General features: G+C 42.8%; 1 protein-coding gene across 31 annotated transcripts in view; it reads right to left on the bottom strand.

The window, feature by feature from the left end:
- Nucleotides 1–22,350, bottom strand: part of LOC119128338 (receptor-type tyrosine-protein phosphatase delta-like) — a 198,862-nt gene that overhangs the window by 49,306 nt on the left and 127,206 nt on the right. For all 31 annotated transcript variants that reach the window (XM_037260618.1, XM_037260617.1, XM_037260615.1 and 28 more), the window contains exon 10: nucleotides 10,970–11,150. In XM_037260618.1, the coding sequence (XP_037116513.1) occupies nucleotides 10,970–11,063 (94 nt within the window). In that variant the 5' untranslated portion in view covers nucleotides 11,064–11,150. The remainder of the gene's footprint in view (nucleotides 1–10,969; nucleotides 11,151–22,350) is intronic.

Genomic DNA, 22,350 nt, shown 5'->3' on the forward strand with positions numbered 1-22,350 from the left:
CTAGTGGGATCCAGTTTGTCACTTAATAAAATGGCCCACTCAAACAGATGGCTCTAAAAGCTGCGAGGAGACGGGTAACACAAGCAGACATGAAAAGACTCCACTTCCTGCTATCACGGCGGAAAACAAACGCTAACATAAATATTGAAACACGTCACTGTTGTCACAATGCCCAAAAAATTGGGAGACTTTCATTTGCCTTCTGGTTTTTGTAAACCAAGAGAGAGCGGAAAGAAGGAAATTTGGATTTGTTTGTTTTGCCTCTTTAATAAAAAAAATAAAAATAAAAAAAGAGCGGAGATAAGTAATTCTAATTGTGCAGGCTGCTTGGTAGTCGGCACAGTCTCTTGGCAAAAAAGAAAAAAAAAAAGGGAAGAAAAAAGTTAATTATCTGATAGGATAGGCAGCGGCAGCCTGGAACGCAGCAAAGGCATTTGTGTTCATTTTGTTATCCACTAGGCAATGGAACGATTCATTAAATGGTGCGAGCGCTTCAGCAAAACCTCTGCCAGTTATCATGCCAGGGCTGCACATTTGTGGTGAAGAAAAAAATAAATAAAAATTGAGATATATAATACCTCAAGCTGACATTTTCTGAACATAGTAAAAAAAAAACAAAAAAACGGGTGCACCACCATGCGCCCTGAGTTTATTATTCCTCATAAACTAGCAAAATAACTTCTAAAAAAGTAAACATTTTACAAAACATAGTCAAAATCATTTTGATATGCAGCATCGTCCATTTGAGCCTTGAAATTCACATAAAATGGCCAACCTGTTCATTCCCCTGCATGTTTTTTGTTTTGACTTTTTTATGTGCACTCTCATTACACGTCCACCCAGTTTTTATAACCATCAGTAAAACTGGTTTTACCCCAGAATTTTTTCGAGTTTTTGGTCGGTCATGTTTGATGAGAAGTCATTTTCACACAAATATACAAAAATAAAGTGCACATGTTAGTTTTGACAATTTTTTGCCATTATATGCTGCTAAGCTAGTTGTAAAACTCCTGGATTGATATTTATAATTGCCTTAATGCATAGACGTACCACTAACTATAATTCTAAAACTTCATCATTTCAACATTTGATGAATGAAGATACTTGATATTCCTAATATTCACAAAGCCCAACAAAAACTCAAACGTGAGAAACACTCTCGTAACTCTTGCGTACAACCCTAACTAAAATTTACTCCTACCTGACATAAGGGACACAAAATCCACAGTAATAAAAATGACAGTTTAATTCACCTGCCGTTGTCTTGATGTATGTAGAAGTGACACGGTGAGTAACAGCTTGCTGTCTAAATTTTGTACATTTTGTATGAGCGGCACTTCAAACCTGAGCGAGGGAGAATAAAACGACAAAAATAAGTGCCGAGGTTGTTGCAAAATGCCGCGAGGTACGTCGGCGTTCCGGTGAGTTAACGGCTTGATCCGTTTTCTCACATAGATTAAAGGTTAAACGGCGAGCTGGCACGGGGGCGAGGCTGTTCATTAATGTTTGCACCTTGAAGGCGCTCACATTAACGGAAAGCGCCGAGCCCAAAGCGAAAACCGTGATTAATGCCACACGCCAAATTAAAATACTAAAAATACTTTCATTACCATTCCAAATGACGACTTTGATCCAGGACCAGTCAATGTAGCAGACAAAAATGTTAAAGATTTGTGTTTTTGGCATCAGCGAAAATTAAATCCAAGTTTGAAACATAAAATGTGGTTGGTGGCCATCTCTAAAGAAAAGACGGCCATTTTGTTTTTAAACAAACCAGAGTAGCTTTCAGTGTCTATGTATTTAGGGTCTGACGAGTCGTCGCCATTTTGTATGGACAACACTAAATTGCAAAAACATTTGTGTTTTTATCTTGGTGACCATGTTTACGGACAATAAACAAAACACAAACCTCTAAAAGTCGAGTTTGAATATCTCGTCGGCAAAACCAGTTTGCCTTGGCTGCATTAAATTTGGCTATGTTTACCCACAAAAAAAATTCCCGTACCAAAACAGATAATTTTGGAATTCTGCTATTTTGTTTTACCGCAGCCAATTTCCGTCATTTCTGGTGGCCCTTCAAAAACAAATGTATGCTAAATTTGAACATATAGTACAGATGTAAAACACTGATTCATCAATATTTTAGCTTTTATCATTTCATGTAGGTGGGTGAAGAAGCATTTATGGCTCACCACAAAACCCCAAATTCTTATCAATTCTAGCTTTTACTGAACTCGATCATCGTTTTGAGAGTTTCAACGAGCGTCGTACACACGCCACGCGACTTGACGCTTCTTGTGATGCTGGTCTACGTCTAAACACGCCTTTTGAAGCCCCGCGTCAACAACATGCCGCGCAATTATCTCTAAATGCCGCATGTAGCCTGTTATTAACTCGCTGAATGGCGACCTCTATGGCAAGGGTATTATTTATGGCCATTTGGCTCGTCGTATGGATCGCTCAAATTCTCCGCAAACAATGGCACAAAAGCCGAGCAATTTGGCCCCCACCTCGTGCGATCCTCCCACCTTTGAGGAAAGCAAATGGTGGCCAATAAGCAAATGGTGGCCAATGATACCGACACACTGTGCAAATGCAATGCAATTAAAGGCCACCTCACACGACACATATCCTTTTTATCCAAATGCACTTACAAGTGAAGCGATTCCACCATGAAGTGACATTCATGTGCGTCATTTTGACAAATAAGGTATCCAAAAAAGGGGACATGATTTCAAAGTTGCACTGCGTACAGGCAGTTTAGCCATTGAGCAATCGATACGAACTTCTGAAATTAGAAATATGTTAAAATTACCTTAAATATTGGTATTATAAGGGCCTGATCTATTTAATTTGGTGGTATTAGCTTTTAAATATGGTGGGAATATTTGTATACACGTTAAAGACAATGATGTTTTTTTTTCATGGACTATTAATATATATATATATATATATATATATATATATATAAATACAATAAATAATAAAAACCTAAAATAATAAATAAATAAACCTAAAATAGCAATCTGTTTTTTGCAATTTCCCTCTATGTGGTAAATTTAATACTAAAAATCAAAGTAATGTAAAATAGTCGTATGTCTGCACTTCATATTTTTTCATTTTGTCACGGGAGGAAAAAAAGTTACTTCTTTTGTTTGATTTTTTTTTAAAATAATATGCCAATTAATCGGTTATCCAAATTTTACTCTGACAAATATCAAAACAAGCATCAGGCTAAAAAAATACATTATTAGTCCAACTAATAAGAAAAACATATATATATATATATATATATTTCTTTAATCATCAGCCAGTGTTCACATTTTCAAATGATCCTGGGAAATCACTATTTTCTGAACAAGCCATCCGGGGACACCATGGTGGTGACCTCTGATCTAAACCTTGTAAAAAAAGCCATACTTACATTCCTAAGTGATATTTCAGTTAATGATCCAAATTTATGTTTTGTTGAATGGTATCTGAATTTGTGAACAGCGAACTGCAAATAGTAACATCTTTTTGTCTAGAAGACTAAAATGGCACCTTGTGTGGGAAGGTTGCCACCCTCGTTTGCTCTCCTCACAAAGCGTGTAAGAGCACTTGGCCCGAGGCCGTCGCTTTGCTTTCACTCCAGGTGTCCTCCGATTTCAACTCATTGCACTGATCTCGCCGCATTTGTGCAGCCCGTGCCATTCCGCAGGCGGCATTGGGAGCAGGGGAGGGAGGGGGAGGGGGGGTTTAATGGTGTAAGCCATTCGTCTCCGTGGATACCGCCTCGGGATTTTCGCCTTCCCGGAGGGCCGCGAAAGAAAGAAAGCTCCGCCTCCACCGAGCTACCTAAAAGCAGCCGCCGCCGCTTGACGCACATCGTGAATCTTAACGCCGCCGGCTCCTCTTGTCACAGTCCATTTACATCGGGGCGACGTGATGGAGTGAAGTACGTCTTTGGAGAGCTGTCTTTCTCACCTTCCGCTCATTCACGCACTTTATCTTACTTTATCACTTTACCCCGTCAGCCCGCCCCCTTCTCTCTCTTGTTAGTGCTTTCTCCCCCGCTCAGTGTTGACATTTTGGGAGGCCGAGATGTATTTATTAGGCTTTATTCGTTAGTTGAAAGCCTTCACTGAGAGGTGAAAATCATTTCCATTTCCACCATTTCTATTTGAATCCAGGCCAAATTTCTAAGTGCCCCGTCACGCTATAAAAGACGGAATATACATTAACGCACAGAGCCCTTTGACAGTTATAGTGCTTGGTTGAGCATCCATCAAAACGGGTTTCCCCCATGTCACTTTTAATCTCTTTACTTAGCTGGTATAACAAACAATCGTCATTATTTGACTCATCCTAACATGCTAACCGGAATAGCTTAGCAGGTCTGCCACACAGGTCAAATATTCGGGAATTCGATTCTCAGCCTTCCTGTGAGGAGTTTGCGTCTTTGCTGGAGAAAACCCAAAGAACCTAAAAAGCAAGTCCAACAGACGGGTTGAGAATCCCAAAATGTTGCCATAAATACATGAAAGTGACGCATGTCCACATTCTGAAGCGCTGGCCCCCGCCGTGGATTTGGGAATCCTTTGAACCGTTAAGCTCCCGTGATAGCAAACAAGCCGGCTGACATATTTAATCACAAACTTTTACCTCGATGTTTGACAATCCCTCCACGAAGATCCCTTTAATCCGTCCCCATCTCCCTCCCAGCCTCATCGTTAGCGCAGGGTGGTGCCGGGCGACTTTCAAGCTGTCTGGATTTGTGCCCACGCGGTATTTCTTTACCTTACAAATAAGATCCGTCTCACCTCGGAAAAATGTCCCACGCCCGGCTGTAGTAGGGAAACATTTTTGGCTTCTGTTTTCAGGCTTGTCTCTTTGTTAAGCTCCACCATGCTACAAAACTTTGTCGCTATTTATTGATAGCTTGTAGTAGCATGAAATTTGTGTTTCAGGGCAACTGTGTAGATTTGAGTGTAGTAAATGTCATCAACCCATCAGGCTACTGCTCTGCATCTATAAGATGGGGAAGTATTGATTAGCCTATAATTAAATTGTCTACCCAGCAAGATATGGATTAATAATCACCCCACTAATACCCTGCCCTGACATTTTGCCGCATCCACTCGATACTGCTTACAGCGACGTGCCGATAAGGCTCGCAATCATTTGTCGTCATGGTCAAGTGAGACCAATCATGGTGGTCTTGACTTTTGGATTTGGAAGCCAGTCAGTTGAATCCAGTGCATCTCCGATACTGTGTCGTTTGGAGTTTAGAAGATGCTAGGAAGTCTGATTAGACTTGATATTACAAAGAAAATTTCAGAATCTCGAGCCTGAACCCAACAGAGGAATCTCAGACTTTGAACAATGAGATCGAAAACCTAGAATTCCAACGGGCACAAACCGTTGTCTTGGTGGCCAGCAACATCTGAAAATGTCTTTGCATGTGCTTTGTCATGATCTGTTGATTGGTTGTCAAAGTCACACTAAAAAGGACATCCTGGTACAAACAACAGTCCTAAAAATACAGAAACAAGAAGGCAGCAAGGGCGTTTTGCCACATCACCGCTTCAGCTTCCTCGCTACCATCTGTGAGCTCTCCTTCTTTGGCATTTTCACAAAGCCCCCCCCCCCCCACGGTCCTCTTCCATTTCCTTTTGTTTGCTTGCTTTAATTAGCTTATTTTGTGGCGACTAACCTCCCAGCGCTTCATTACGGCGGTCAGTCGCGGTTAAAGCTCCCAACGGGGCCACTGGGCGAGATAAAAAGTTGGGACAAAATATGATAAATGTCACGCACAGGCGTGCGCAATGCAACACAGAGATAGTCTAATGGCTCCGCAGCTCCGGAAGGACGGGGAGAGGCTGTCAAGATGGCGACGTGATAAATCGCACTGGGGTCCCTGTGAGGACTGTGAGCAAGATGAAGAAAAAGCAAAGGATGACCACAAAATGGAGTCTAATTCATTTGGACTCGGTTTCTCCGCTTGACAAATTCAGTGCCGGGGAAGGAAGGGGAAAAAGCAAAGGGGAATTGGTTTTCTTGGAACCATTGCGCTTTTGTCGCGTCGGTCTTGAACGCGCGTTGGTTTTGACGAGGCTTTTGCACCTGTTGGATGATTCATTTGGAAAAATTAATTAATTGTAATGGGCTCGCCGATTAGCTACTCGGTGAAATAAGTAGAGCTGTGCCGTTTCCGGAAAATCTTGATGCGGAATGTGGCTATTGTTGTCATACATGTGACAACCGAATTTTGAAATGGTTTTAACATTTTGGAATTACAGGTTCCATTTTATGGCATAATAGTCAACCCGGCTATCATGCTCCGCCCACATGCAATGATGAAATGTCAAATGCCGACTTAAATTTGATAATGTATAGCAGGGGTGTCAAACTCATTTTTTTCGCGGGCGATTCGGAGGGCGATTATGACTGTCAACCCAAATAAATGTATGAGCACCTCATATTATATACAGTAAAAGCTACAAAACAAACTGACAAAAAACTTGTTTTCAAATCAGTCGAGTAAAAACTGGTCAAATATTTTAAAAAAAAGATATTAAAAGTGAAGACAATTTGCAATTCTAGTAATGACCCACGAATTTGATGCACAATTTGTCTGCGCGGGCCACATAAAAAGATGTGACAGGCCGTATCTTGCCCCCGGGCCTTGAGTTTGACACCTATGGTGTATAGTATTGTAATCACTAGTCAAAAATTGTAATTATTATACCAATATTTACTAATAATTATCCATAATTAGTAATATAATTACTCGTAATTAGTTGTATATAGTAATGAAGTTCAATTTACTTAGAAAAAAAAGATGAATCATTTCTTGTTGCAAAGTTTTGTTCTAGAAAAGTCTTGCAATAGCTCAACGTAGTTAAAATTAAGATAATTACAACACTCATGTACCAAGAAATATGACGCATGCAGGCACACTATATTTGCTTAAATGGGCCAAATTTCCCCATTGTGTGACTAATAAAGGTTATCATATAAAATGACACAATGGGCCAGATTTTGTCCCCGGGCCTTGAGTCTCCCAACTGTGGTTTGGCAAATCATCAAGTTTCACTAGCAAGCTTTGTCCAAAAATGTTGAGGACTCAAATTCTTTGTGGCTCATATTTGGCAACATTCATGTCCGTGATGACTTTTGTTTTTGACACACCTCTAAAAATAGCCAAAATTGTCAATTGGCTCATTACAAAACTGCAAAGCTGTCAGCATTTTCATCATGTGGTGATGTCATTTTAAACAGGGCGGCCATTTCTAAAGCGGTGCAGCGCTTGGCTCGTAACCAACCGCCTTGAAATTAGCGAGCGGGGAGGGCGACAATGGGATTTCCACTGGAGCAAACGTCCGGCGAGATGACGAACGATCTCGGTGGAGTGGCGAGAATTACACCGACGTCGATTTGACCCCGTCGCCCTGCTCTTCTCTGGCTTTAATGTCATTAAGAAAAGAGGCAAACACGTACTGCATATGTGTGTGTTCATGTGGGCTGTTCTTAAAAGAACATACCGAGCGTTCTTAATGTGTGTGTGTGTGTGTGGAAGGCAATACACTCGAATCAAATTAGCATGCGGGCAAATTAAGCAGAGGGATTTAATTTGAGCTGTTGTAAAAATGCTAATTTCGGTATAGCCCCGAAGCTCGTATGCAAATACAACACTACTTTACAATAATTCAGATTAGGCCATGCATGCATAAAACACACACATTACAGCTCGCCGTCATCTGGGGAATAGTGGATCATTAGCCTTCGGACTAGCTGCGAGCTTATCCTGCTGCGCTAACATGTCGTCATCGCGTGCGTTTTGGGAGCTGTGTAGCGTCCTTTGTAAAAACGGAACGGCGCTGAATGATATTTTTGTTGTGTTGTTTTTCCAAAAGCAAAAATGTATTTTTAAAAAATGAGCATGGGTCAATGAGACCTGCTGAAAATTTTTCATAAAAATACAGTTGTTTCCATGTAAATGGTTTTTGTATATTAACCATAACTATGAATTAAAAAAAAAAATTGCTTTCGTTGAAAACTGTTTAAAAAATAATTAATTCCAATTAAATTAAACAACTAAAATTATGTTGATGTATTTAAATGTGTGTCGTGTCATATACATACGATTATATTTAACTAAAATGTCGATGAGAAATTCCTTCAGAGCACCAAATTTTCTTGGTGCGAGGATTTACTTTTAAGCTTACTGCATTTGCAGAAAAGAACTCAAATACGACGACTTTTACGCCCCCGTGCTAATGGACAACTTTTTACTGCAGGCTAGGAAAAAGAGAGGCCCGACACATTACATAGATGTGCCACTTAAACGTGCTAACGCCCGCGCAGGCTAAAGGGAAGCATCGATAGCAATTGACGACTGAGAGAGAGACAAGTGGCGGGCCAATCAATTAAAACACTTTTCTGCTCGCGGTCTGACAGAGTCCACTGTGGCATGTGGTAACTGCCGTTCAAAAAAGGGTTATCCGAGGAAGCAGTAGCCCAGAAAAGAAAAAAAGGTCAAACTAGAATTACAGATTCAAATTTAATCCAAAATTAATTCACGATAACAGAAATGCACTTTGCCTGTAATGTTTTTTTTTTTAATTTTCCTGATTACAATAAGAATTTTTCAATGCCAGAAACTTTTTTTGTTCGGCAGGGACGAGACACCATATTTCTCGTAAATCGTGAAAACGTCAAACAATTCTTTTCAATAAAACGAAATGTCGTTTCTCCCAAATAAAATCCCGATTGTCGCAGTTAATAAAACGAAATGCTATTTCTCCCAAATAAATTTTTGCCCGTTCGCTGACTGCCCATTTCTGTCACGATTTGGCCCACATTTTTAAAATTATGAATAATTGTGCATGCTAAAAAAAGTTCCTCACTGAACAGATTTCTCACTTTAAAGAATTTTGGTAGCGCGCCAAACAACCAAGCCTAAGCATACAGATTTTTTTTCATTTTTTTTTCACAGCAGCCAAGACTGAGCGAGATTCATCCTTATCCGATTTCCTTGTGATGGTTCAGCAGAAGACACAAAGCGTAAATTTCCCTGCTACGCCGTCCCCTCCTTTCACAGCGGCCAATTACGCACCTCTTTCAAGACGTCGCCAAGCCCAATTTGCCGCACAAATTAAAAATGGGCCGCATTTGATGAAGGAGAAAATGAAAAGAATGACACAAAATAAACAATTCCACAATCCTCAAACACAATTTTTCACTCCATTTTGCGTCATGCTTCACATTTCTTTTTACAAGGAACACATTTCCCATTATCTTTAATAGCGATTGTTGATTGGGTGCCGCGACATTCGGCGAGCGGGGCTGGCTCCGAGCATCGGGCCATCTGTTGAGCGGGCCGACTCAGCCGTTTTGGGCTCCCGCGTGCCTCATAGACTACGTCCGGAGCGCCGACAGAGGGCAACGCCGCCCCCACCTCCCCACCCGCCCTCCATCAAGGCGGGCACATTTAAGTACGCGTGACACAAAAGGTAGATAATTATACCTTGAGAGCAACAATGGCTTGTCACTCGTGGGAGACGCTCTAAGATTCTGCTTTCAGAGTCCAATAATTAACCCTGTATGAAAACGCCTCCCACTCGAAAGGGTTTCAGCGCTCTATCATCATTTTTTCTTAAATTGAACCAAAGAACATTTGTTTTGAATACCGATGTTTTGCTGTAAGTACGGCACACCGACTGTATATTGCCAGATAAAATGACTTGAAGAGCCATTTTTTTTATCTTTATAATGCCTCTACTGAATGTCTATTTTGAATTCCAATATTTGGCGCTCTACGGTAAGACGAATACATCGGTGTGTGTTGAAAAAGGATATGTTCGATTAGGACAGCTGCATGTTTTATGTCAGGGCGATGGGAAAAGTTGGGAAAATTGAGCCCATCAATTTCACTTTGCCTGGCTCGCTGCTCTATGACCTTGAGTGATTTGGACCCCTCCCCTCCCACCATCATCATCATCATCATTTCCCCCCTCCGTTGCACTCCTCTCCTATTCAGTGATATTCACACTGAGGGGGATTTCAGCGGGTGCAAAGAGAGTGATAAAACTTTTATTCATCCCACTGTGCCTCCTGAAGCTAATGATTCATGGATGCGGGCGAGGGGTTGAGGGGGTGGGTGTCACAGGGCCAGAGCTCAATGAGGTTTGAAAGCTGTTGTCACACATCAACAGGCAGGTGCCTGATGTCGAGAAGCTCCATTCCCGACACTTCTCATCATGACATTCCCCGGCTGGGCTCAGCACTTGTGCTTCACCTGATCGTTTCGCTTTGGCCAGGAGACTTGAGCACATTTTGATGAGACGCTTCACTGGACGGAGATAACTTCCTGCCAGTGAATGATGAATCGATATATATGTGCACCGATTCCATTTGTGCAAATACTATCGCATTCAATTATTATTTGGTCCCGAGCAGTAAGTTTGATTTGCACTAAAGTTTGGACAAAAAGAGCTTCGGTTACTGATGTACTTTCAGCCGCTTACTGAACGTGTCAAACGGTCACAAATGCAAAAGGACTTGTGAGACGCTGCTGTAGGCCACAGCTCACGCCCAGATTCTCACACGGAAATTTGCGGCGGCCAACCTGACTTCAGATGTCACTTATTGGGGCCACAGCCTTTTAGGGTGACGTGTAGTCATTGCACTTCATCAGACCTATTTATTTATTACTGTATGCTTTTCATATAGTGCAATACTCTTTTGGTGGTGTCAAATAGATTGTGGTGTTTTGGGGTTAAGGGATTTCAACAGTGGACACTGACTGCTGTAAATTGAGTTGTGAGCACAGTCGTGCAATGAATGGAACTCGTAAGTCGAGGCGCCACTGCATACTCAACTTCGGCGCTTAGCGGGCAATTTCGTTATGATCCACACAGATGTGCGACGGGCTACGTTGTGGAGGAACCGCGTGTGACGCGGGAGAGGGAGCGGCTCCACTTACTTTGAGCGTCGGCGAGGTGGACCAGCAGAGCCAGGGCGATGAGCATCAGCGCGGGCCTGGCGCGGCGCATGTTGGGACAGCTTGGCACCAGCATGCTTTGGCAGCCTCGGTGGCGCTGGCTCACAGAGCCCTGTGAGTCAGTCCGCTCTGATTTCTCAGATGCAGGGGATGTAGTCACAGCCTATGCAAGACAGGGGAGGGAGGGGGGGAGAGAGAGAGGAAGTGAATGAAACAAAGCTGTTTGCTCGCCGGGTTTTATCTCTCCCAGCACATTTGTGACATACCCCCGCACGGCCTCGGCTGGAGGTGCCACGGGATAGGAGGAGGCTGACGTGCTCGCGGGCTATGTTCTGACACTTCTCTAAATGGAATAGTCACTCCGGGACGCATGTGTGCGCGGGAGAATGCAAAAGAAGGAGCCGCACGCACATAGATACAAATTCGCTCGCATGTCACTGTTGATTTGGGCTTCCGGGAGACCGAGACAAGCTCGGAAATATATTTTCTCCGTACCGACGGGTGCAAAAGCAGAAGTCACAATTAGAATAAAATATAAATTACCATTATGTACAATCTTGGACTGGCCTTGAACATATACATATTAGCTTTTAAGCTAAGGCAGGGTTTGTTTTTGTCAGTTTCATGCTTCTCTAATATATATATACACAATATAATAAATGAAAAAAAATATATTGGTAGTTAAGGTATTAAATTGCTACTCGTCTACTTCTGCATCTCGCTTTATGTGAAACTAGTGTAGTAGAGTTTCAACGTCCTACAGAGGCAGGCTCCCTTTAGTGGTACAAGAAGTAATCACTGGCCAGGTACAGTTCAGTTGTATTTAACTGTAGTTTAATAAATTTGTGTTTAATCTTTAGGAACCGTTCGTTTCTGAAACATTTATTTAGGTACGATTTTCATTTATTTGTTCTGTGGAAATTATTTTTGAGTACAGATTTTTATTTTTCCCACACTATTTAAGACTATGGTGATACTTGGAGAGTAAAGTATTGCTTGCAGTAAAAACTTTGAGAAGCACTGCCCAGGTTGCAATGGGTAAACATCTCAAGGACAAGTTTGTCTTTGAAGGATGGAAATTGACTGTCCATTTATCAGTCCTTGACACTTTTTGGTGTTCTATTCATAATAATCACACCCACCAGAAATCACGTAGCAACGTGAAACTGCCAAAATTGTGCTGCTACCGAACCAATTATTAGATAACGCCGTCAGAATAACACAGATGAAACGATTTCAATGGACCTTTGCAAACCACGCTGGAGTCTCGATTCAAACTTAAATTCATACATGAAGTCAAACAAACTAACTTTGAAAACTCCCCACAGATGCAAAACAAATGTTTTGCGTGTTTGTGTGTGACTGACTCATTCAAGCTGGACCGACCTCAATGGAGGTTTGGGCTGACAGACCACAAAGCGTGAGGTACAAGTGCATGTTACGTCCAGGCCACGGCGGTTCACCACTGGCATGTCAGCATTCGACACGCCAGCTCATCAGCAGTCGCTCCGTTTACTGGTTGAACAAAAATGTGACGAGAGAGCCTCCGTTATGGAAAACATCAACAACCCTCCCTTCTTCTTGTCTTTGGTTGATAGGGATCACAATCACATCGGAGAGGAGCCACGCACACACAGACACACACACACTCCACCCTTTTCTAATTAACACTGTGCATGTTGTCTGGCTTTGTTTAATAATGCACGATCGCTATCATCCTTTTGAATAGAGGCAGCAGTGAATGGGAACACAATAACACCACCGGGAGAAGAAAGACAACATTGTGCGTGTTGTTTTTTTTTTTTTCTCCCGCTTTCTCTCCGTATTGTCATCGATGTTTGATGAAAAGCATCAGTGGCGGCACGGAGTGTAAAGCTGATTATTTTTAAAGAGCGCTGCACACTTTGTCTAGCTTTTATTTTAGTTCTTTTTTGGGGGTGCTTTGGTAACTCAAGTGAAGCTATTTGTTATTATATAAATTAAATTCCATAAATGCAAAATATGCAACATGGTAATATTTATATACTGAATTGTATTTAAAAGCTAATCTTCCACTATTAATGAGTTTTAATTTTTTCAAAAACGAGTAATTTAATTGGGTTTAAAAATTCCTCCATTTTGATTTTGTGTTTTGAGTTCTTAATCAGTCAAACACATGTAAATAATTTTAATTAAAGGTGTAAACATTAATAGTGTTAATTAACTAATCAATGATCAAATCAATTGGCAACTATTTCAATATTTGGCATACAAGCACCTCTGTAGCCAAGCTACGATAAGCTATGCTAACCTAAACGATGCCACACCAGCCAGCTCAAGTCAAGAATAGATGCCAAGAAATAATTTACTTGTCTTTCCTTCCAACACTCACAAAGAAGGCTTCTTTTATGATGCACTTAGCGTGCCCCCCCCAAACCCCCCAGCGAGACGCACCGTAGGAAGCTAATTAGGGCTAATGACCTTTGCCAGAGTGATAATTGCTGGAGAGGCACCTGCTGATACTGCGAGACCAGCAGTGTACCATGCTATAGGTCAAAGGTCGGGCTCACGCTTTTGCTTTAGATGCCTCGAACATCATCGGAGTGTTGCTAGCTTGCTTGATTCCATTCTTTGTACATTTTGGAATTTCCCTGTTGTGACAATAACAGCGAGGGTGCCCAAAATTTGTTTTCTTTGAATCAAAGCATCAAATGGAACATAAACCACATAAAAACATTAGAAAATGTGTTGTGAGGATCGTAAAAATAGTTGAAATAGGGGCAGAGATATTTTACATTTTTTTTACGCCACTTATCCACCAGAAATGGGCAATAAAAACGAAGTATAATTCCTGCAATTTAAACATAGCAGTATTTACTAATACACAACTTAAATGTTGTCTTTTTAATAAGGTTGCAGCTTTGTGTCTTCTTTTTAGAACAAAATGAAATGAAATGAATGGAATGAAATAATAAATAAATAAATAATAAACAAATCAATAATAAATAATGAAATAATAAAATACCATTATACAAGAAAATAATATAAAAAATAATTGAACTAAAATTAAAATTAAACAAAACCGGTAACAGTACATTCTAAAGCTCAAATATTTTCTTTACAGCAACATCAACTAGTAGTAGTCTTTTTTCAGGAAATGAATGAAGAGGACAGTCCGACAGGAACACTTTGAAAATTTTGACATCGACTGCAAAATCGCCAGCCGCGACGTCGACTCGTCAGAGGCTGAGCAGCACTGCATTTGTTTACCAAGCATGTTCCACCTCTGTTGCCAACGTTTGTTTTCATTTTTCTCCAGCCTCTCCTTGACTTTTTCGCCACTCTCTCTTTCTCTTCCCTGGCAGCTGTTGGCTTCAGATGGATAGTCCTGAAAAGAGCAGGACCCTGACCTGCCGTGGATTGACTGATGATGCGATGGTGCACTATAGCACACAAGGTTACAGCACTATTAGGTAAGCTTTTGGGACACTGAAGGATTTTGTAAAAAGTATTTCGTCTTTGTCTACATGCTGAAATCACCCGCGCTGACCTTGACGGCCGCAGCTCACGCCTGACGATGTCGAATGATTTGCTGCTACGTTATGTTATAGCTCGTCGCCGCGTTGTATAGGGTCACGCTTGACCTTGCGTGTCAGCATTAGTACAAGCGAGTTTGTGGAGGAGGGCGGTTACCAAAAACGTTATCATGCAAACAGGCTGCTGCTGGAGGAGTCCATTGTGCCGGGAGCAGAGAGTGTGTCAGGATTGGGATGTGGGGGGAAATGAGAAAAACGTTAGGAATGGCAGCCAACCTGCAACGACTGGGATTAAATTTACGCTGCATGAACATGGGGGGGGGGATAAATCGTGTTACGTAATATGAAGCAAGGAGGAGTGGGGAACAGAGGGGTGCAAATTAAATGAATAAGGGGAGCAACAAGGCGAGGGGGTGCTAACGAGGCAACGTGCAAATGCTGCCTGAATTTTTTTTTTTGCGCAATTAAAATACAGTACTTAAAATATTCACTAATCGATCATATTTTAAAAAAATATGTTCAAATTGACTTTGCGCGATGAGTACCACTAGCAGTTATGTGGGCTCCCTCTAGTGGTGGACCAAAGAATCACTGAATTAAATGATCGGCTTTTAATCCAGAACAAAATATTTGTTAACTATAGTTGAGTTGTATCAATTTAACATTTAATTGTTTTTGTTTATACTCAAGTTAATATTGTATTCAACTGTTACGTGCACCCCTAAAATAACCGTTAAATTGTAATTCCAATTTAAAGTAAGACATCAAATAAAAAGTGATGCCACTGAGAGTTTGCCAGATTGATTCCAGTTGATATTTACTTGAAAACATCTTGGCCGAGGTAACAAGGCTCAATTCTGACTGACGCTTTCAGGTGTGGTCCGGTGGGTTCACCCCCCCCTCGGTTTCTCCCACATAACAGTACTTGCAGGGTGCATGCACCGCACGCTTCTGGCACTTGCACATCCACGTCCACTCCCCCACACTCAAACACAGTAGCGCTCTGTGTCGGGATGAATGATCTCGCATCCGTGAGGCGGCGCGAGGACGGCGGGGGAGGGAGGGAGGGATGCGGAGCCGAGAGGCCTCCGACCGACAAAAACAGCGGGATGACGCAGCGGCGTTTAAAACAACTCAACGATGAGGATTAAAAACACTTGTTTTTCTCTTTTTGTAAACAATTGAACGCGACTGGTGACATTTTAGTGCTTTTTGAAGTGCGGCCAAGCTGTTTGCTGTGCAAATAGGCTATTGAGGAGTACGCGAAGGAAGCGGCGAGGTGACTCGGGGGCCGAAGCGCTATATTCAGAGGGCAGCAAAATAATTAAAATGCCAAGTGTCTCCCATTATCTAAATGCTAATTTGCCTCGGTGTAGCCTGAGCTCGAATGTTACGCCACATTACGAGTACCGAGGCAACGGCGACGGTTCAAGTTTTTCGTCAATTACACACGCTGCACAATGCTATCGCTTCGCTGAAGGTGATGCGGTGGATGTTTTGGGATTTGGCGTCGGGCTATATTAGGTCAAATTCATATTGGCATGTTTCACCCTTTAAGACCTTCGTTGTCAAATTTGACCACAAAAATTTTTTCCTACCTGTGGAAAAGATCTTTTTTTCTATTGTGCGTAAATTCATGAAGATTGTCTAAATAATGATTTCAATGTAATTCTATATTTGTCACAAAAAACCTATTCCAGATGCTTTACGTCAAATGTGTGTTGCTCTCCTCTGCCCCCCCCCACAAAAAAGCAACAATGGACCTATCCAATTGTATCCTATATGGAAATGAAAGGTCCTTATTCCAAATAATTTGTGAACCATTTGACGAATGAGTGAGTGAGGAATGAGTCTCCCTTTGTTACCTCCCCCAAAAAAATAATCAAGCAAAAATCCATGTAATGGAACTATTAAATTTTATACTCCAAGAAAATTTAAAACCCTTTCCTAAATAGAATCAGAATAGCTTTGTTGTCATTGTACCACAGAGTGCACCTGTAAAAAAAAAAAGAAAAATCTTAGCAAACAAGGAGGGGTTGGCGAGCAATAAAAAAGTTGATACTTTTGTTTTTTTGTTGCCGAGTTTGCTTTGGACAATCTCAGCCAATTCTGCTGTCCTAAAAATCTGCAGTAAGCCAGAAAAGGTGACGACGTCATAAGAATCCCCCCCCTCCATTTCTATGTTTTGCACGACGATAAGAATCCCGAGTCAACATCCCGAAAGAGCACACGGAGAGCGACGTGAGCGCGAGCTTATCAAAGCCTTTCGCATGGAAATAAATCAGTGGCGGCAACGGAGGCATGAAAATATGATAACAGATATGAGATGCTTATTTGCTGACTACACAGATGCGGGCGCATTTTTTGTTGTTGTGGTCGTCCTTCCATTTTGCCATCGCGATAAGACTGCCAGAGGACATCCTCGCTGGGTGGCACGCCGGCGTTTCACGTCCTTTAAATATTAAGTGCGAAAATATTCTTCACAGTGGCTGTTCTGCTGATTAAGAGATATTTGGGGCTGCCCTTGAAAGATTGTTAGCGCTTCAAGGTACCACCCAAGGCAAAATCAACTCGGGGAGTAGATATATTAGCGCAGTCACTTGAAAGCGGCAAACCTATGGGCGACGTATTTTTGAACGTTTTCCAGAATAGACTGAATCCGTTCAGGGTGGAGATTGAAATTCAAATGCCACCGCCATACAAATGTCAGTACGGGGAAATCAAAAACGTTTTGTGTACCACCCCGTTTGACATTTTCAAGAGATTTCATTTCCCTGCATATGTGTAAATGTCAAATTACAACAAGAAAACAGAAAAGAATTAACATGTTCATTGGGTCCATAATGCTGGAGTTCAAATTGCGCTGAATTATATTTCCACCAAAAATAACAACCAAAGAACAACAAAATTCAGACGTTGAAGCCCACTGAATCAATTTCACAGAGACATCCTCCAAAGTCTTGTCAGTCCCCCTCCGGAACCCTTACAATCCATGATTAAGGACTATGTTGTCAAGTTTGACGTGGCCTCGCCGGGGGAGTCAGCAGCGGCCTTATCATTAAAGGGGGAGGGGAGGGGGAGGAGGCTGCCCGGACCACCGCTGAGGGGCCTGCCCAAGTGTCATCAAAATGAGATAGGGCCCAGGAGCTTGGGGATTAGGCACTGCATAATTACCTATTTAAAGCTCCTAATTGAGCATTCGCAGGCATATTTTAGGAATCCGTTCACACCCGTCGGTGTGCGAATGTTTGCTGGTGGTCGAAACCTCGAGATTCGACCAATCGGAGAGAAAGAGAGTGTTTGGATGTTTTTGTTTGCATTTTAGGACTAGCAGCAGAGTGTAACCTTGAATATAAGGGTTAGCTTATTAGCATGCGAATCCCTCGCTTGTGCATTTATTTAGTTATTAGTTTACAAAGCACTTAGGGTGTTTGTCAGAAATGTGCTGATGGCGCTTGGCTTCATGAATTATTTAATGCAGGTAAAAGGTCGCTATTGTGATGAGTCGTCTATTTTTTTGTCAAACACAATGATTCAGTTGTATGACATTTAGTTATTTTGTCTGTGACTGACTGAATCCAAAGGTTTGTATTTTTCGTCATTTTAAAACTTTGGTTAAAGAGATAAACGAACGGGATGTTAGCCAGGATGACCAAAGTGAAACAGAAGTTATATAAAATATAGTGCGAAAATGATTGCGATGGTCGTCGTGAGAGCCGCGACATGAGGGGCCCCTGTGGTCTTTTGTCACTGAAAACATTTTGAATGGCAACAACAATTAGAGCAGAATGATAACTCCAGATAGTTTCCCAATGACCCAACGTGTCCCACTTTCTGCACACCAGCGTACGAGGGATCACCGGGGACGTTGGCTTGTCTTGATTGCATTGCTAACTAAAAGACCGGTGGCGGCGCTTTCTCCAGGGGGCTGGCGGCTGGGTAGACACCAGCTGCTATCTGAGAGAGATAAACTGTCCGACCCTTGGGGGGGGGGACATACAGCCACCTCGGTCCGGAATGCTGAAGATGCTTATGGCTGGAATGCCATAAAAATACCCCCCAGAGATACGGCAGAGGGCATTCTAGGGTTTCGGCTCAATCGTCGGTGCGAAGCTAGCATCTTTGAAGGGACCAATTCATTGTACTCTGACAAGGAGCGATCTAAGTCTCTGAATAAGTTTCACTAGTATAGCATGTTGGTCACACTTCCTATGCAGAAATCAATCCCCTAGCATCGATGCCAAGAGTTGCCCATGAAAACTCCCTTTGACTGATTATTCCATAATTTATGAGGCCTTAGCTTTGCAAATAATACATCCTCTTGACTGTGCTTATGCAATCTGTCACACCAACATGACCACGTTTTAACCCCCCCTTCCAAACTGGAATAGACAGGAACACGCTGATTGTTCCGCTGCCTTTTTATTGTTCCTTCTTCCGCAGTGATGGTACGACAGCAGCTCTGACACGCTGAATAAAAAGGCTAATTCGGTAGCTTCTGTGGTTCTGGCAGCCTCTATGGATGCAAAGCCAACAAACGGGATGCCTAATGGTAAAGTCCTCTCCGGCCCCATTCGGCCCCGTTGACATCACCAAAAGGACAACGGAAAGGGGGGTGGGGGGGTCTCGGGAGGAGTGGCCTCAGCACGCTGCAGAATGGAAGTTCATCTTTATGTAATTATCTCGGGGGCCGTTACGCCGAGCCGGATAGCCGAGTGTTTATTGCGGCCCGGTCGCCATTCACTTTACGAGCATCCTCTCGCGCACACCCATGCGGATGATTAACATTCACACGGCGACGCACACAAAACCCATATGAGGCCCAAGTGCCATAACAGCCCAATGAAATATATTCAGATTAGAAAGGTGTCGCATTACTCTCCAGTCAGATGATAAATACCCGGTTAGCGCCGTCATTAATCTTGTACGCCCCCTTACTCATTTTCGGCCTGCTTGGGGGAGCAGTGCGGTGAACGAATGTTGCGTCGCAGCTTTCTTTGTGGCACCAGGTCAAGCGAGTTTGACCCGGCGCTTCTCGTTCTTGTCCGGTCTTTGTTAGCGCAACATTCGATCGCTAAAAGCGTTATTGATGTTTATGCTAGCTCTCCAGCTTCTCGAGGAATCTGGAAAGCTTTCTTTGTGGCACGAGGTCAAGCTCGTTCTTGTCCGGTCTTTGTTAGCGCAACATTCGATCGCTAAAAGCGTTATTGATGTTTATGCTAGCTCTCCAGCTTCCTGAGGAATCTGAAAAATGTCCCTGGGAAAAAAATATTCACGAGGTGTTTTGCTGATTGATTGAATGCCCACTGTTGACGACTCGGCTATTTTTGTCCGATGAGATTACGGCGATAAAGTCGGTCTCCCGTCGATGCGCGGCGGGACGACAACTGGGTAGGTTTCATCCTTCCCAAGGACCTCTGAGCTTTACCTTGTGTAAGCAGAGCTGATATAAACTATCGTTTTTCATTGCAAGGTGTCTGATTAGCTCTAAAGGGGGTCATAAAAAGTGGATGCCATTGTTTGGGACAACGCTTGTTAAACCGGGGCGATGAAAAACGACCCCGTGCATGCCTTGGAATATAAAATGATAGAAGGTATAATCAAGCAGACATTCCAGGGCCAAATTGTCACGCTCACACAGTTATCTTGTGTTGAGCCAATTGTGATACCACAGTTTTATGGAATCTCTCAGTCGCCCCCGATTGCTCCGCGCTCCATAAAATGCCGGCGAGTGGATCGGGGCTTCTATAATGATGGCCCGGGACAGGAATAAACTTGTTTTACTGCCGCAAACAGAATGATGTGACCTGGAAAGGTTGTATTTTTTGCCGGGATAATGACTATATTTTAGAGTCGGGCCTCGGTGTGAACTTTAATTACTTGTCTGGGGCCACTGAGCTACACTGGTCTCGAGTACTTAGTAATAAAGTCCATATTGGTACCCTGTTTATTAAACCCAATGTGAATGTCTGGTAAGATCATCTTTGCAAACAACACCTCACCTCTGTTTGGACTTATTCAGTGCATGTGCCAATGTAATACTCTCGGAAAACTTATAATCGCTGTAGCAATCACGACTCATGAATATGCAAATATCAGACAGAACGCGGTACATCATGAATCCTGAGCGTAAAAGCAATTCATCGGTAAAGCCGCGGCGTATCTTGAGTCGTGCAAGTATTGCCGCCCCCTCCCACCCTCCGTATTTGTGAGATCCCAACTTGTCACAGTAAATGTCATCACAGCCAATATTGGCACGGACTCAAAGTGGTAATGAAAGATAAATCTAATATAATACAGTTTGAGATCTCTGGACGCCACCGGCTCTCTTGTAAAGCATTTCTCGGCAGGCCGAGAAGCTTTTGTGTGATGTTGGGGGAAATAAAAAGGAAGTAGAAGAGGAGGATTTGTAGAAAGGCGTGCCCGCTGACTCTCGTATTATCCCGCCGTACTTCCCTGATCATTTTCAGTCGACGTGTCTTGCTGTGCCTGTTGCCGGTCATTTTGACATGAGGCCACAGGCATGCAGACTAACAGCTGGGAAAATCTGTGCCCTGCTGTACTGCCCTTGCACTCCTCCTCACGCCACCCACTCTTTCTTCCCCTCGTCGGCCTAGCGGGGTCGATGCGCCGGCGGCTAATAAAAGCGGCGGCTCTTGACTGCGAACAGCTGGGGCCCTGTGATCCTTCTCCGCCGAGCTTTTTTCTGACACTGGGCGCCGAGAGAATTGGGATAAATTTGCGGGAGCAAAACGACACGCGTCGAGCGGTGAAACAGATGAATCAGTGGCTCTTCACAGTGGCTTAACCAGCAAATCGATACAAAGTGTTTGAGATCTAAACACGGGAGGATTCCAACTCTGTAGGTCATTTGTTCCGATCACGTGACGTGAGCGCTGAGATCGCGAGGGACTGGTGTGCGTTTCTACAAAACATTCAAGAAATAAATTTAAGCCTTGAGAGGTTGTTGTTTTTCAAGGTTTGGCCTCGGTACTAGCAAATTCTTTTGGTCGATTCCATTGCCTTCGACTTTGTGGGAAAAGCTTGGGGAAGGCCCTTGACTGTTCCAAAGTGTGGTCCGCAAAAGTATGGGTGGAGTCTGCTGTGGACAAAGTGGACTGGCACTCACTGAACATTGACGTAAAACACCAGATTCCCACAGACACCCGCAGATATCTTGTGGAGAGTCTTCCCCGAAGCGTGGAAACAAGCAATCCCTAAAAATAAAGTCCCGAAGAACCTTCATTACCTCCGACACTTAATTCTTTGGTTGAGACATGCTAAAAAACAAAACTCTTTCAATTCCTTGACATGGGTAAATAAAAATTAAAACGTGTTCCCGCTTCCACAAAACTAGTTTTATAACCCGTACAATGATTGTAAAACCAAGTTTCGTACCCAACCGTGATTTCTGGTGTACCGTTACACCGTCACAAAATTCTATTGGTCTTATGGGGACGCTTTAGAAGATCCACAAGAGCAAAGGCTGTTGGGAATGGATATCCCAGGCTTGGTGCTGATTCCAAACGCAGAGCAGGGGGGGGGGTTGCTGAGAATATGCCAGACCAAAATAGCTGCGCAAATGACCCCGTCATGCCTGACCTACACTCTCTTATCATACTGTTGGAAATCGTTTATTATTGTGCGTGTGTGTGTTGTACAAAGAACCCAGATGCTCCCAGCTGGCTATTGCCCAGTGAGGCTAAAACACCTAATTAGCCTGCACATTCACGTGCAACATCCCAACCGCTGCCAACCGCTGCCAACCCCCCCCCCCCCCCCCCGAAGCAGTCTTGTTTTTTCATAGATGCAACATATGTCCCCAAATTCATGTATTATACAGACCGC

This window comes from Syngnathus acus, chromosome 10 (assembly GCF_901709675.1).
Source record: "Syngnathus acus chromosome 10, fSynAcu1.2, whole genome shotgun sequence".
Lineage (NCBI taxonomy): Eukaryota > Metazoa > Chordata > Actinopteri > Syngnathiformes > Syngnathidae > Syngnathus > Syngnathus acus.